Raw genomic sequence first — 16,094 nt, forward strand, 5'->3', positions numbered from 1 at the left:
AGTCATTAGAGCCTATTATTCTGATCTTTTGTCTGAGCAAGAACCTATCAGAGAGAGGATGGAGACTGTTCTGAGGGAGACACCAGGTCTGATGGAGCCAGATGGCTCTCTTGAGTGTTTGGACAATAAGATTGGAGTAGAGGAAGTTAGGGAAGCAATTGATGGTTTGACATCCAAAAAAGTCACCTGGACCGGATGGTCTAACATCGGAGTTCTATAAGGAATTCTCTGATGTATTAGCTCCCCGTCTCACGGATGTGTTCAATGCAAGTTTGGAGGAAGGAAATCTGCCTCCTTCCATGAGACGGTCGGCTCTAATCTTATTGTCCAAAGGAAAAGACCCAGCCCGTATTGAGAATTGGCGCCCCATCGCTCTTCTTAATATGGACAGGAAGATTTTGGTAAAAGTTTTTCTTTAACAGAATAATGGAGTTTTCTGAGAGGCTTCTCTCCCCCTCCCAGCACTGTACAGTGAAGGGGCGTAGCACCTTTAGTGCAGTCCTTGGTGTCCGGGAAGCCGTGGAGCGGTGCAGTGCTGGGGGGGATGGAAAATTCCTGCTGGCCTTGGATCAATCTAAAGCTTTTGACCGTGTCAATCATGAGTATCTTTGGAAAATACTTGAAAGGTATGGCTTTCCGTCAAAAATGGTCAATTAGTTAAAGGTCCTTTATAAAGAGGCCGAGAGCTTCCCGCTTGTGAATGGTTGGGTAGGGCCCAAATTTGGGGTAAGCTCGGGTGTGCGTCAGGGTTGCCCCCTGAGCCCTCTTTTATATGTGTTTGCAATTGATCCTTTTGTGAGGAGGATTGAGAGCAGCAGGTTGGAAGGGGTGCAGCTGTCACCGGAGTGTACTCTAAAGGTGGTAGCCTATGCAGGTGATGTTACGGTGGTCTTGTCAGCGGAGGAGGAGGCAAGTGACATCAACCAACTAGTGACTGATTTTTCTGAGGCGTCTGGTTCGAAGATAAATCAGGACAAGTGTGAAGTTTTCTGGATGGGGGAGGGAGGGAAAGAATTTTCTCTCCCGGACACCCTCCCCAGGCCCAAATATAGTATCAAAATATTAGGCATCCAATTTGATCACGGAGATTATTCCTTGCTAAATTGGGGAAGAAAGCTATATGATGTCACCAAGAAGGTCAATTTCTTCTACGATCCCATGGCAGCCATCACATTGGGATATCGCCCCTTTCCTTGAGTTAGACAGGTTACTTTTTTCCCAGGCTCCTCCCCCTTGGGTATATATCCCTGCTCCTCCCCTCTCCTGGTGTCTTTTTTTCCTGTCTCCTTGTTAGTTAAGGCAGGAAGGTTACTTTTATTTTTGGCTCACCTTTTAGATACAGGGATCACTCAGGGGGTTGCAGCTTGGGAGCGTGACCCTTAATAGGGTGCCTGTCCATGCCATCAGGAGTACAGTAGCGGGCGTCTGTAGCTCCTCTCTCCTTCATAGCACCAGCACTAGCGCTTGCAGCGTGTGCACTCTCCGGCAGGGATTGCTGACTGAGAGGAGAAAGTTGTTAAACTCCAGCGTGAGCTACAAGCGCGGACGCCGGGATTGGACTACAGGAGCCAGAATCCCTTGCGTCGCGTCTTCCTGCCGCGTACTTCCGGTTTCGGCAGTACGCGCAGAAACTACAGGTCCCATGTTCCTTTGCGCTATCGCGCACTTCCGGTACGCCGGGCGGCGTTTGCACGCTTCCAGCGCGCTCTGCTTGAATAAAAGAGGCAGAATGTCAGTGTCTGCTGTGAGGCAAAGCAGCAGCAGTGGAGTTCTGACAAAGCGGCTGTAAGGTAGGACGATGGTTACTTCTGCTATCAGCATCTGTAAAACGCAGTGTGTGTATACATACCTTATGGGTTTTTTATGTTGCTGCAGATAGTGGTGTTGTGAGATGGATCTGCCTTCCCCCAGTAGAGGAAACAGTGCCCCTGTGAGGTGAGCCTTATACGTTTTTTGTGATAGGGAGTTTTAGAAAATTTTATTTCAGATTAGTAATAGGGGTTTTTTATTGTTGTTATAGTGTGCCTTCTGAACCAAAGAAAAAAGTTGCTAAGAAGAAGCATACAGAAATACGCTGCATGGCTTGTGATAGAGTGATTGATGCTGCACTTGACAAAACTATATGTGAGAGCTGTGAACCACAGCCGGAAGCCCCTGATAATCAGTCTATAATGCTGGAGAAATTGATGGACTGGATGAAAAAATCCTTTGTGGCTAAAGAGGATGAACACCAAGGGTCTAAGAGAACAAGAGACCAGGCAGAATTGGAGTATGAAGGAAATGATACCTCTGATGATGGGGAGGAATTTAAAGATGGCTCTGATGAACCAGGGGAGATTAAAGAGGATAATAGAGTATTCAATTTTGAAACAGTAGAATATGTGCTGAAACATATTTATAAATCGATGAATTATAAAGAGACTGTCACACCCATAGAAGGGGCCGATTTATTATTTGAGGACAGATCCAAGAAGGGTCGTTCCTTCCCGGTTCATCGTGTTATGAAGGAGACTATTGTGAAGGAATGGTCAAATTTGGAAAAGAAACAAGGAAAGTTATTCCGTATTGATAAAATGTATCCTATAAAGGATGAGGAATGTCTTAAGTGGTGTGGTATACCCAAGATAGATGCCGCAGTGGCAGAGGTGACTTCACGCACTACATTACCATTGGAAGATGGAGCCTCATTCCGGGATCCAATGGATCGAAGAATGGAAGGTTCATTGAAGAAACTGCACCTTTCCACAGCGGTATCCCTGAAGTCAGGGGTAGCGATGGCCTCAGTTACAAGGGCGGTGAGGATGTGGTGTACTACACTTCATACGGACTTAGAGGAGAAGATCTCTAGACAGTACATCATGAAGAATCTAGAAGTGATTCAAAGGGCTGTTGAATTTCTTTGTGAAATGTCTTTAGATGTGACCTCCTTTGCGGCCAGATCTATGGCAGCAGGGGTAGCAGCAAGGAGGGCTCTATGGTTGCGATCCTGGTCAGCTGATTCTCATTCTAAAAACCGTCTGGTCTCGTTACCGTTTGAAGGATCATTCCTCTTGGGCACCAAGCTAGATGCCCTGATTCACAGGCTCACGGGGGGCAAGTCCCTAAAGCTTCCCCAGGATAAAAGGAATAAATTCCCGTATCCAAGTACCTACAAGCAAAACTTTAGAGATGCCAAAGCATACAGGCCGGGTAGGCCGTACAGTCAGAGAGGCTCCTTTTCCAGCTCCAGACAGTCCTTTCGGCAGAATTATAGGAGAGGTGGAAGACAATGACAACCAGCTATTTCCCCCGGTGGGAGCCCGTCTGGCCCAGTTTCCACAGGTATGGGACATTTCAATTCAGGACAGATGGGTACAGAGGATAATTCGAGAGGGTTATTCTTTGGAATTCAACCAGACTCCCACCACAGATTTTTTCCAGAGGTCAAGAAAACCCAGGTCGGCACTAGAGTCAAGAGAGTTAGAGAAAATTCTAACCAATTTACTGTCCATAGAAGCAGTGGAGACGGTGCCAAGGAACCAGTGGGGGAAAGGGATGTACTCCAATTTGTTCCTCGTAGAGAAGAATACGGGGGGGATCAGAACTATTATAGATCTGAGAAGACTGAATCGATTCTTAATAGTGAGGAAGTTTCGTATGGAGACCATGAGAACCATTACGGCAGGAATAAGAAAGGGGGACTTCATGGTGTCCCTGGACCTAAAAGATGCCTACTATCATGTTCCAGTACATCAGCTGCATCGGAAGTACCTCAGGTTTTGCATAAAAGGGAAGCATTACCAATTTACGTGTCTACCCTTCGGGCTTGCGGCCTCTCCGAGGGTCTTCACGAAAGTGTTAGTAACTCTGGTGGCACTATTAAGAAGAAAAGGGATTCTCATTTGGCCGTATTTAGACGACATACTCATAGCAGCTCCATCCGAACAGGTGCTCACACATCACGTGCAGATTGTGATCGACTGTTTACAGAGGCACGGGTGGCTAGTGAATCGTCAGAAGAGTCAGTTGACGCCCACACAGAGAATCAAGTTTTTGGGGGTAATAATAGACTCAAGAAAGTTCGAAATATCGCTATCAGAAGAAAGGTGCATAAAGGTCAGGGGGCTGTCGGACTCAATTGCAAAGACAAGAGTGACATCCTTGAAAGAATGCACAAGATTACTAGGGATGATGTCTTCCACAATAGGGGTCATTCCATGGGCTCAATGGAGAATGAGAGAGTTACAGTGGGCAATCCTGCCACTTCTAAAGAAAAGGGTGTCCATAACAAAGAAGATAAATCTGTCTTCAGAAGCAAGAAGGTCTCTACACTGGTGGGCCAGAGAAGCTTTGGAAGACAAGACGACATCTCTCCAGTCACCAAGATTCCGGTTAATCACAACCGACGCGAGTCAGCTAGGTTGGGGAGCTCATTGCGAAGGAGAGACAATTCAAGGCACGTGGAAGGCGAAAGAGAGTGCAAACTCGTCAAACTGGCGAGAGGCAGAGGCCGTATGGAGAGCGATAAGAAACTTTTCCCAGACGATCATGGGGACACATTTAAGAATCTTCTCCGACAATACCTCGGTGGTTGCCTATATAAATCACCAGGGGGGAACCAGGAGCAAGTCACTTATGACAGTACTCTCAAGGATACTGTCTTGGGCGGAAGAGAACGTGGAGTCGTTAACAGCCATTCATGTCCCAGGGGAGCAGAACATACTGGCAGATTTCCTCAGCCGAAACAAAGTGCACCCAGGGGAATGGGAGCTGAATGGAGGAGTCTTCAGAGAGGTGACCAGCCGGTTTGGGGTGCCGGAAGTAGATCTAATGGCGACACACTTAAACAAGAAGGTGAACAGATTCTTCTCCAGATACTCTCTTCCCCAGACAGCAGCGATAGATGCTTTCTCCGTACAGTGGACGTGCAGTTTGGGGTACGTGTTTCCCCAGTTTCCACTAATTCCCAAGGTTCTAAAGAAGAAAATGGACGAGGGGACGGAAGTGATAATCATTCTTCCCTTTTGGCCCCGGAGGGCATGGTTTACAACAGTGCTGAGAATGGCAGTTCAAGAACCTTGGACATTGCCGGTGGTTCCAGAACTCCTGATGCAGGGGCAGCTGCTACATCCAGATCCCGCAGGGTTAGCTTTGACGGCGTGGAGATTGAGCGGGGCCATCTGAGGCAGAAGGGTCTTTCGGACCAAGTTATTTCTCTGTTGCTCCAAGCAAGAAAGAAGATTTCGTCTGTGGCTTATTATAGGGTCTGGCGAGCGTTTCTCAACTGGAGAGGGTCGATGGAGGCAATACAGGAAGTTACAACTGCTGAGGTTTTACAATTCCTTTACAAGGGGTTTGCAGATGGTCTGGCTAATTCAACATTGAAGGTTCAGATTTCAGCCTTAAGTGTCCTATTAGAGAGAAGACTGGCGGAAGAACAACTGATTATTAGGTTCGGGAATGCGATCAAGAGGATGAGACCTCCAATTAGATCTCTGGTAGCCTCCTGGGACCTAAATCTAGTATTAAAAGCTCTGATGAGTCCACCTTTTGAGCCGTTAGCAGAAATCTCGTTAAAGCACTTGAATTGGAAGACCGTATTTTTAGTCGCCATCACCTCAGCGAGAAGAGTTAGTGAACTCTAAGCGCTATGGGCAGAGGAGCCATATCTGAAGATTCTTCCTGATAAAATTGTTCTTAGAACCAATCCTCATTTTCTCCCCAAAGTCATTTCTGAATTTCATTTGAACCAAGAAATTTCACTGCCAACGTTTTATCCAGAACCCAAGAGTGAGGAAGAGATGGTCTTACACAATTTGGATGTAGTAAGGAGTATTACTACTTATTTGAAGAGAACGGAGGAAATCAGGAAGACAAAGAGTTTATTTATAATCCCTGAGGGGTCAAGGAAGGGATTGACTCCTACGAAGCAAACCATTTCAAGATGGATCAGGGAGATCATTGTATTCGTGTACAAGTTGGAAGGAAAAGAAGTTCCAGCGATTGTCACGGCACACTCTACAAGGGCTACGTCGACTTCGTGGGCTTTGAAGGCGAAGGCGTCGATAAAGGACTTATGTGACGCTGCTACTTGGTCCTCAGTTCATACGTTCTCTAGACATTATGAAATAAATGTGTCTGTTCCTCAATTTGGGGATCAAGTATTACATGGTGTGATGGATAATTAAAAGAATTATAACTTGACTGGGCCCTCCCGTGTATTTAGCTTTGGTATTCCCAATATGATGGCTGCCATGGGATCGTAGAAGAAAACATCGGATTATACTTACCGATAATTCCTTTTCTTCCTAGAGACCATGGCAGCCATTATTTGCCCTCCCTTATGTTCTTTTTTCCCAGAGAGGAAGGAGACACTCGAAAAGACACCAGGAGAGGGGAGGAGCAGGGATATATACCCAAGGGGGAGGAGCCTGGGAAAAAAGTAACCTGTCTAACTCAAGGAAAGGGGCGATATCCCAATGTGATGGCTGCCATGGTCTCTAGGAAGAAAAGGAATTATCGGTAAGTATAATCCGATGTTTTCTGGAAAGGTTGCAAGTTCTCCCTGAGAGAAAGGGTTGACATTTGCAAAACTTATTTGATACCAATGTTCCTTTACATCAGCTATGTCTGTTTTTTGCCTCAGTCTTTGTGGTCTAGATTATGTTCCATGTTTTTTCAGATGTTCTGGGGAAACAAGATGAACATAGTCAAGAGAGGAATCATGTACAGATCGAGGGCAGAAGGGGGCCAGGAAATGGTCAATCCTGTAGTCCTTTTTGTAACAACTTTTTTGAAATTGAATGTGGGAGGTCTATCTTTAGACAACCCCCCCCTCGATGGGTACATGGTTTCATGGAATGGATGTCTCCTTATTCTAGAACATGGATAGATGGTGGTCCGATGGGAAGACCTTGGACCAGGCGAGGTTACCTTCCGATTTACGTGATTCAATCCATAAAGATGATTACCAAGTGGAGTTTGAAGGTGGGTGATGTGAGAGAGATCTCGAGAAAGGAGATGGGGAAGAGGATCTTTTTTTCTTTTTTTTTTATCGTATTTATTCGTAAATTTTTAAAACATGAATCACATATACAACATACACAGACATACATTACGTTACATTACATTACATAACATTGTTTGCAACCGATATCTGTTATTCTGATTTATTCAAGGTTGATATCATCTGCAAAAAGGCACATTTTACCCTCAATTCCATTGGTGATATTGCAAATGGAATTGAGGGTAAAATGTGCCTTTTTGCAGATGACACAAAGGTATGCAACAGGGTAGACACACCAAGAGGGGTAAAACAAATGATTGAGGATCTAGGCAGATTAGAGAAATGGTCAAGAGAATAGCAACTACAGTTTAATGCCAAAAAATGCAAAATCATGCACTTGGGTCTCAGAAATCCAAAGACTCAATATAGTATAAATGGCACTATAATGGAAACTACTGAGGAAGAGAGGGATCTAGGTGTCACTATTTCAGGGGACTTAAAGGCAGGTAGGCAATGTAACAAAGCAATGAAGAAGGCAAGTCAGATGCTTGGTTGCATAGGGAGAGGTATCAGCAGTAGAAAGAAAGAAGTAATAATGCCACTGTATAGGTCATTGGTACGACCTCACCTAGAGTATTGTGTTCAGTTCTGGAGGCCATATCTCCAGAAGGATATAAATACATTAGAGACTGTACAAAGAAGAGCAACTAAAATGGTGCATGGCCTACATCACAAAACGTACCAGGAAAGACTAAAAGATCTTAATATGTATACTTTAGAGCAGAGAAGGGAAAGGGGGGACATGATAGAAACTTTCAAATATATCAAGAGCTTTAACAAGGTACAGGTGGGAGACATTCTTCACAGGAAGAGGAGCAGCAGAACACGAGGACATGCACTGACACTAGGGGGAGGAAGGTACAGGTGGGAGACATTCTTCACAGGAAGAGGAGCAGCAGAACACGAGGACATGCACTGACACTAGAGGGAGGAAGGTACAGGTGGGAGACATTAGTCACAGGAAGAGGAGCAACAGAACACGAGGACATGCACTGACACTGGGGGGAGGAAGGTACAGGTGGGAGACATTCTTCACAAGAAGAGCAGCAACAGAACACGAGGACATGCACTGACACTAGAGGGAGGAAGATTCAGGGGAAATGTGAGGAAGAATTACTTCACAGAAAGAGTAGTAGATAAGTGGAATAGCCTCCCATCAGAGGTGGTAGAGGCAAATACAGTAGTACAATTTAAACATGCTTGGGATAGGCATATTGATATCCTTACAAAAAAATAAGGATCAAATATGGTTTGAGGTAACATGTTTAAAAAAAGAGGCAGACTAGATGGGCCAAGTGGCTCTTATCTGCCGTCAAATTCTATGTTTCTATCTCAATTATATATACATTCATTTAGCCCCTAAGCCCTAAGATTTCTTTTTGATGTTTTTACTTGGATTTGTTACCACCCATTTTACCTTGGATTATAAACCCATACTACCCAGGTATTTGACCCCTTCTTCCTGGGATTTTAAGATTTCAAGGGAGACTTCCCAGGATAGCACCCCCCCGATTTGCACAATATTAAGGTTTCACATTTTCCCAATTCCTATAGTTCGACACCTGTTTTACTAGTGCTTGGCATACTTATAGATATTTTTAGTTATACAATATTTTAATGTGCATTAAAGAATGAGGTGTACAACCCCCCCCTCCCCCCCTTTACGTGAAATATATGAGGTGTTCAAAAAGTCATACATATTTCTATTCTATATACTGTGCTATTTGTGATATATATTTTATACCCTTTTCTATATGGCCGTTATTTATACATAGTGAGCAGTATCTAGTTCCCCTCCCCTATCCATACCCCTTTTTATACCAGCCTCCCCAAATATTATAGAATTTTATTACTAACTTTCTTGACCTAAAAATAAATTTCTCGTGCTCTATTGTGCTGTTTACCAAGATTATCCAATCCTTAATATCAGGCCCTTTTTTGGCCATCCAAGTTCGTGCTATACATACTTTTGCTATTGAACACAAGTTCTTAGCCATTTGTCTCATTTCTGGGGTAATACTATCTTTGGGCCAGATACCCATAATGCATCCCATTGGCTGGCAGTATTGGGATGGTATTCCAAGGTCAGTCAGTATTTCACTTACTTTTAGCCAGAACTCTTGTACTTGTTTACACTGCCACAGCAGGTGGAAAAATGTACACCCCATCTCACGACATTTTGGACAATTATCCAATTTATTGGTTGCAAATTTACTCAGTGTTATAGGGGTGAGATAGGTCCTGTGTAGAATGTTTATTTGGACCTGCTGCACTCTAAGGGAGTTAGTAGCCCCCTCTGTAGCTGCTAGGGCTATCTTTCAGTCCTCTTCACTAAGGTCTGGGATATCTCTCCTCCATTTCGTTCTCGGGGAAGAGGATCTTGCAGACCTACTTTTATGCTCCACTGGCTTTGAGAGATTGCCCAGGGGATGTCTGTTCAGCTGGGTTGAAACTGCTTAATGAGCAGAGGATCCCACTGAAGTTTAGAGACATTGCCTGGCTTTCTTTCCAAGGGAGACTTTACGTTAAAGGGAATATTAAGTTTAGAGGTGCCAATACCCGTGATTGTCCACGTGAGGAATGTCCTGGGGAGGAGGAGACAATGGACCATTTCTTTCTTAAATGTCCCTTCAATGTAAAAATGTATCAAGATGTCTCAGTTGCTCTAGGGATCCCTTGTCTTTCGGGGCTAAGTTACCCGGAGTGGGTCTATGGGGCATTCAAAGGTTATGGGAATTTTGATTTATGCACAATTTATATGATTAGTTTAGCAGTCAGGTATCACACGTGGAATGCACGGTGTCATGTTATATTGAGACAAAAGATCCTCCCTGTTAGGACGGTGGTGGGTCTTATTCTACATGAGGTGAAGGTAATGATGGAAATGGAAAAGGAGAAGCTGGATGCCATCAGCTGGTCTCGCTTGTGGGGCCAGTTGAAACCTCCTTAGGTGGCAAATAGTAGAACCTGGAACATACTGGGACTCTGTTCTTTTTATTTTCACACAAAATAGGGGGAATATAGAATATGAAATAAAAGAATGTTTTACATACATGTTTTGCTAGTACCAGATCCTTCACTTAAAAATAAATGTAGGTGGAGAAAATGGTTGGGGGGAGTAAATGAAGAGATGAAAGGCGTCTTGTGGGTAAAGGTAATGAATGTGTTCTGTATTAAAGGTGATGGGTATAGTGGTGAAGGTGGAGGAGAGGTATGATAGGAATGAATGTAGTGAGAATGAATGAAGATGGAAGGACGGGAGAATAAGGTAAAAATGATGGTAAGTTTAAAAGTGGAGTGGAAGGAGAGATGTATGGGGAGGTATGAGTATGAGAGGGTATGAGTCAGGGTGGATGTTTTGGAAAAGGAGAAATGGTGGAGCTCAGTATCAGGAAAAGTACAGAATAAGAAAGTTTATTTTGTATAAGATTGTTAGGTGGTGGAGGTGAAGGTGGGAAATAAAAAAGGGGTGGGGGGATGGTGGTAAGGTATGGGGATATGGATCAAATTGATGTTTGTAAATTTATGTGAAATTATATTTTATAATGTATATGAAATGGTATATATATTTTTGTACAAAAGGTTGCAATCTTCAATAAAGAAGCATTGTCATGGGTTCTATCCCCACCATGTGTTATATATACGGGGCAGTACGGATGGTGTAATGGTTAGCATTACTGCCTCACAGCACTGAGGTTATGGGTTCCATTACCACCATGTGTTATATATATACGGGGCAGTAAGGATTGTGTAATGGTTAGCATTACAGCCTCACAGCGCTGAGGTCATGGGTTCTATCCCCACCATGTGTTATATATACGGGGCAGTACAGACGGTGTAATGGTTAGCATTACTGCCTCACAGCGCTGAGGTCATGGGTTCTATTCCCACCATGTGTTATATATACAGGGCAGTATGGATGGTGTAATGGTTAGCATTACTGCCTCACAGCACTGAGGTCATGGGTTCTATTTCCACCATGTGTTATATATATGGGGCAGTACGGATGGTGTAATGGTTATAGCATTACTGCCTCACAGCGCTGAGGTCATTGGTTCTATCCCTCCATGTGTTATATATACGGGGCAGTACGGATGGTGTAATGATTATTATTACTGCCTCACAGCACTGAGGTCATGGGTTCTATCCCCACCATGTGTTATATATATGGGGCAGTACGGACGGTGTAATGGTTAGCATTACTGCCTCACAGCACTGAGGTCATGGGTTCCATTACCACCTTGTGTTATATATATGGGGCAGTACGGATGGTGTAATGGTTAGCATTACTGCCTCACAGCGCTGAGGTCATGGGTTCTATCCCCACCATGTGTTATATATACGGGGCAGAACGAACAGTGTAATGGTTACATTACTGCCTCACAGCGCTGAGGTCATGGGTTCTATCCCTCCATGTGTTATATATACGGGGCAGTACGGATGGTGTAATGGTTACATTACTGCCTCACAGCGCTGAGGTCATGGGTTCTATCCCTCCATGTGTTATATATACGGGGCAGTACGGATGGTGTAATGGTTACATTACTGCCTCAAAGCACTGAGGTCATGGGTTCTATTCCCACCATGTGTAATATATACAGGGCAGTACGGATGGTGTAATGGTTAGTATTACTGCCTCACAGCACTGAGGTTATGGGTTCTATTTCCACCATGTGTTATATATATGGGGCAGCACGGACGGTGTAATGGCTAGCATTACTGCCTCACTGCGCTGAGGTCATGTGTTCTATCCCCACCATGTGTTATATATACGGGGCAGTACAAATGGTGTAATGGTTAGCATTACTGCCTCACAGCACTGAGGTCATGGGTTCCATTTCCACCTTGTGTTATATATACTGGGCAGTACGGATGGTGTAATGGTTAGTATTACTGCCTCACAGCACTGAGGTTATGGGTTCTATCCCCACCATGTGTTATATATATGGGGCAGTACGGATGGTGTAATGGTTAGCATTACTGCCTCACTGCGCTGAGGTCATGTGTTCTATCCCCACCATGTGTTATATATACGGGGCAGTACGGATGGTGTAATGGTTAGCATTACTGCCTCACATCACTGAGGTCATGGGTTCTATTCCCACCATGTGTTATATATACGGGGCAGTATGGATGGTGTAATGGTTACATTACTGCCTCACAGCGCTGAGGTCATGGGTTCTATCCCCACCATGTGTTATATATACGGGACAGTACGGATGGTGTAATGGTTAGCATTACTGCGTCACAGCACTGACATCATGGGTTCTATCCCCACCATGTGTTATATATATATGGGGCAGCACGGACGGTGTAATGGTTACATTACTGCCTCACAGCACTGAGGTCATGGGTTCTATCCCCACCATGTGTTATATATACACGGGGCAGTACGGGTGGTGTAGTGGTTAGTATTACTGCCTCACAGCACTGAGGTCATGGGTTCTATTCCCACCATGTGTTATATATACAGGGCAGTACGGATGGTGTAATGGTTACATTACTGCCTCACTGCGCTGAGGTCATGTGTTCTATCCCCACCATGTGTTATATATACGGGGCAGTACGGATGGTGTAGTGGTTACATTACTGCCTCACAGCACTGAGGTCATGGGTTCTATCCGCACCATGTGTTATATATACGGGGCAGTACGGACGGTGTAATGGTTACATTACTGCCTCACAGCGCTGAGGTCATGGGTTCTATTCCCACCATGTGTTATATATACGGGGCAGTACGGACCGTGTAATGGGTACATTACTGCCTTACAGCACTAAGGTCATGGGTTATCCCCACCATATGTTATATATACGGGGCAGTACGGACGGTGTAATGGTCAGCATTACTGCCTCACAGCGCTGAGGTCATGGGTTCTATTCCCACCATGTGTTATATATACGGGGCAGTACGGAAGGTGTAATGGTTAGCATTACTGCGTCACAGCACTGAGGTCATAGGTTCTATCCCCACCATGTGTTATATATACAGGGCAGTACGGACGGTGTAATGGTTACATTACTGCCTCACAGCACTGAGAACATGGGTTCTATCCCCACCATGTGTTATATATACGGGGCAGTACGGACGGTGTAATGGTTAGCATTACTGCCTCACAGCACTGAGGTCATGGGTTCTATCCCCACCATGTGTTATATATACGGGGCAGTATGGATGGTGTAATGGTTACATTACTGCCTCACAGCGCTGAGGACATGGGTTCTATCCCCACCATGTGTTATATATACGGGGCAGTACAGATGGTGTTATGGTTACATTACTGCCTCACAACACTGAGGTCATGGGTTCTATCCCCACCATGTGTTATATATACGGGGCAGTATGGATGGTGTAATGGTTACATTACTGCCTCACAGCGCTGAGGACATGGGTTCTATCCCCACCATGTGTTATATATACGGGGCAGTACAGATGGTGTTATGGTTACATTACTGCCTCACAACACTGAGGTCATGGGTTCTATCCCCACCATGTCTTATATATACGGGGCATTACTGCCTCACAGCACATCTGTGTCCTCTCTCTGGGTCACTGCTGCATGTGACACTGTGACCTCTCCTTATACAGACACTACACCCCTAGGTCCTCAGGTCACTGTCCTATCCTGGTGTCGTCCTACTTATATAATCCGTATCTGTGTCCCCTCTCTGGGTCACTGCTGCATGTGACACTGTGACCTCTCCTCATACAGACACTACACCCCTAGGTCCTCAGGGCACTGTCCTATCCTGGTGTCGTCCTACTTATCTAATCGCTATCTGTGTCCCCTCTCTGGGTCACTGCTGCATGTGACACTGTGACCTCCCCTCATACAGACACTACACCCCTAGGTCCTCAGGTCACTGTCCTATCCTGTGTCATCCTACTTATCTAATTGCTATCTGTGTCCCCTCTCTGAGTCTCTGCTGCCTGTGACACTGTGACCTCTCCTCATACAGACACTACACCCCTAGGTCCTCAGGTCACTGTCCTATCCTGTGTCATCCTACTTATCTAATCGCTATCTGTGTCCTCTCTCTGGGTCACTGCTGCATGTGACACTGTGACCTCTCCTCATACAGACACTACATCCCTAGGTCCTCAGGTCACTGTCCTATCCTGGTGTCATCCTGCTTATCTAATCGCTCTGTGTCCCCTCTCTGGGTCTTTGCTGCATGTGACACTGTGACCTCTCCTCATACAGACACTACAGCCCTAGGTCCTCAGGTCACTGTCCTATCCTGTGTCATCCTGCTTATCTAATCGCTCTGTGTCCCCTCCCTGGGTCTCTGCTGCCTGTGACACTGTGACCTCCCCTCATACAGACACTACACCCCTAGGTCCTCAGGTCACTGTCCTATCCTGGTGTCGTCCTACTTATCTAATCGCTCTCAGTGTCCTCTCTCTGGGTCACTGCTGCATGTGACACTGTGACCTCCCCTCATACAGACACTACACCCCTAGGTCCTCAGGTCCCTGTCCTATCCTGTGTCATCCTGCTTATCTAATCGCTCTGTGTCCCCTCCCTGGGTCTCTGCTGCCTGTGACACTGTGACCTCCCCTCATACAGACACTACACCCCTAGGTCCTCAGGTCACTGTCCTATCCTGGTGTCGTCCTACTTATCTAATCGCTCTCAGTGTCCTCTCTCTGGGTCACTGCTGCATGTGACACTGTGACCTCTCCTCATACAGGCACTACACCCCTAGGTCCTCAGGGCACTGTCCTATCCTGTGTCATCCTACTTATCTAATCGCTCTCTGTGTCCTCTCTCTGGGTCACTGCTGCATGTGACACTGTGACCTCCCCTCATACAGACACTACACCCCTAGGTCCTCAGGTCACTGTCCTATCCTGGTGTCATCCTACTTATCTAATCGTTGTCTGTGTCCCCTCTCTGGGTCTCTGCTGCATGTGACACTGTGACCTCCCCTCATACAGGCACTACACCCCTAGGTCCTCAGGGCACTGTCCTATACTGGTGTCATCCTACTTATCTAATCGCTCTGTGTCCTCTCTCTGGGTCTCTGCTGCATGTGACACTGTGACCTCCCCTCATACAGACACTACACCCCTAGGTCCTCAGGTCACTGTCCTATCCTGGTGTCATCCTACTTATCTAATCGCTCTGTGTCCCCTCTCTGGGTCACTGCTGCATGTGACACTGTGACCTCTCCTCATACAGACACTACACCCCTAAGTCCTCAGGTCACTGTCCTATCCTGGTGTCATCCTACTTATCTAATCGCTATCTGTGTCCCCTCTCTGGGTCTTTGCTGCATGTGACACTGTGACCTCCCCTCATACAGGCACTACACCCCTAGGTCCTCAGGTCACTGTCCTATCCTGGTGTCATCCTGCTTATCTAATCGCTATCTGTGTCCCCTCTCTAGGTCTTTGCTGCATGTGACACTGTGACCTTCTATACAGACACTACACCCCTAGGTCCTCAGGTCACTGTCCTATCCTGGTGTCATCCTACTTATCTAATCGCTCTGTGTCCACTCTCTGGGTCTTTTCTGCATGTGACACTGTGACCTCCCCTCATACAGACACTACACCCCTAGGTCCTCAGGGCACTGTCCTATCCTGGTGTCATCCTACTTATCTAATCGCTCTCAGTGTCCTCTCTCTGGGTCTTTGCTGCATGTGACACTGTGACCTCCCCTCATACAGACACTACACCCTTAGGTCCTCAGGTCACTGTCCTATCCTGGTGTCATCCTACTTATCTAATCGCTATCTGTGTCCTCTCTCTGGGTCTTTGCGGCATGTGACACTGTGACCTCTCCTCATACAGACACTACACCCCTAGGTCCTCAGGTCACTGTCCTATCCTGGTGTCATCCTGCTTATCTAATCGCTATCTGTGTCCTCTCTCTGGGTCTCTGCTGCATGTGACACTGTGACCTCTCCTCATACAGACACTACACCCCTAGGTCCTCAGGGCACTGTCCTATCCTGGTGTCATCCTGCTTATCTAATCGCTATCTGTGTCCCCTCTCTGGGTCACTGCTGCATGTGACACTGTGACCTCTCCTAATACAGACA

The 16,094-nt window shown here is 45.8% G+C and overlaps 1 protein-coding gene and 1 long non-coding RNA gene across 2 annotated transcripts in view; both read left to right on the forward strand.

The window, feature by feature from the left end:
- LOC146079853 (uncharacterized) overlaps nt 1-16,094 on the forward strand; it is a 58,209-nt gene that overhangs the window by 22,202 nt on the left and 19,913 nt on the right. The gene's annotated exons all lie outside the window — the stretch shown is intronic.
- LOC146079799 (uncharacterized) lies at nt 1,873-3,272 on the forward strand. Its single transcript, XM_083186443.1, has 2 exons — nt 1,873-1,935; nt 2,021-3,272. Exons 1-2 carry the CDS (start codon nt 1,892-1,894, stop codon nt 3,270-3,272), a joined length of 1,296 nt encoding a protein of 431 aa, XP_083042569.1. The 5' UTR covers nt 1,873-1,891.

Source organism: Crinia signifera, chromosome 5, assembly GCF_055691185.1.
Source record: "Crinia signifera chromosome 5, ASM5569118v1, whole genome shotgun sequence".
Classification (NCBI taxonomy): Eukaryota; Metazoa; Chordata; class Amphibia; order Anura; family Myobatrachidae; genus Crinia; species Crinia signifera.

Coding starts and splice junctions, on each gene's coding strand:
- LOC146079799 (XM_083186443.1), top strand. CDS start 1,892: ATGGATCTGCCTTCCCCCAGTAGAGGAAACAGTGCCCCTGTGAG. Junction 1,936..2,020: donor GGAAACAGTGCCCCTGTGAG/GTGAGCCTTATA, acceptor TTGTTGTTATAG/TGTGCCTTCTGAACCAAAGA.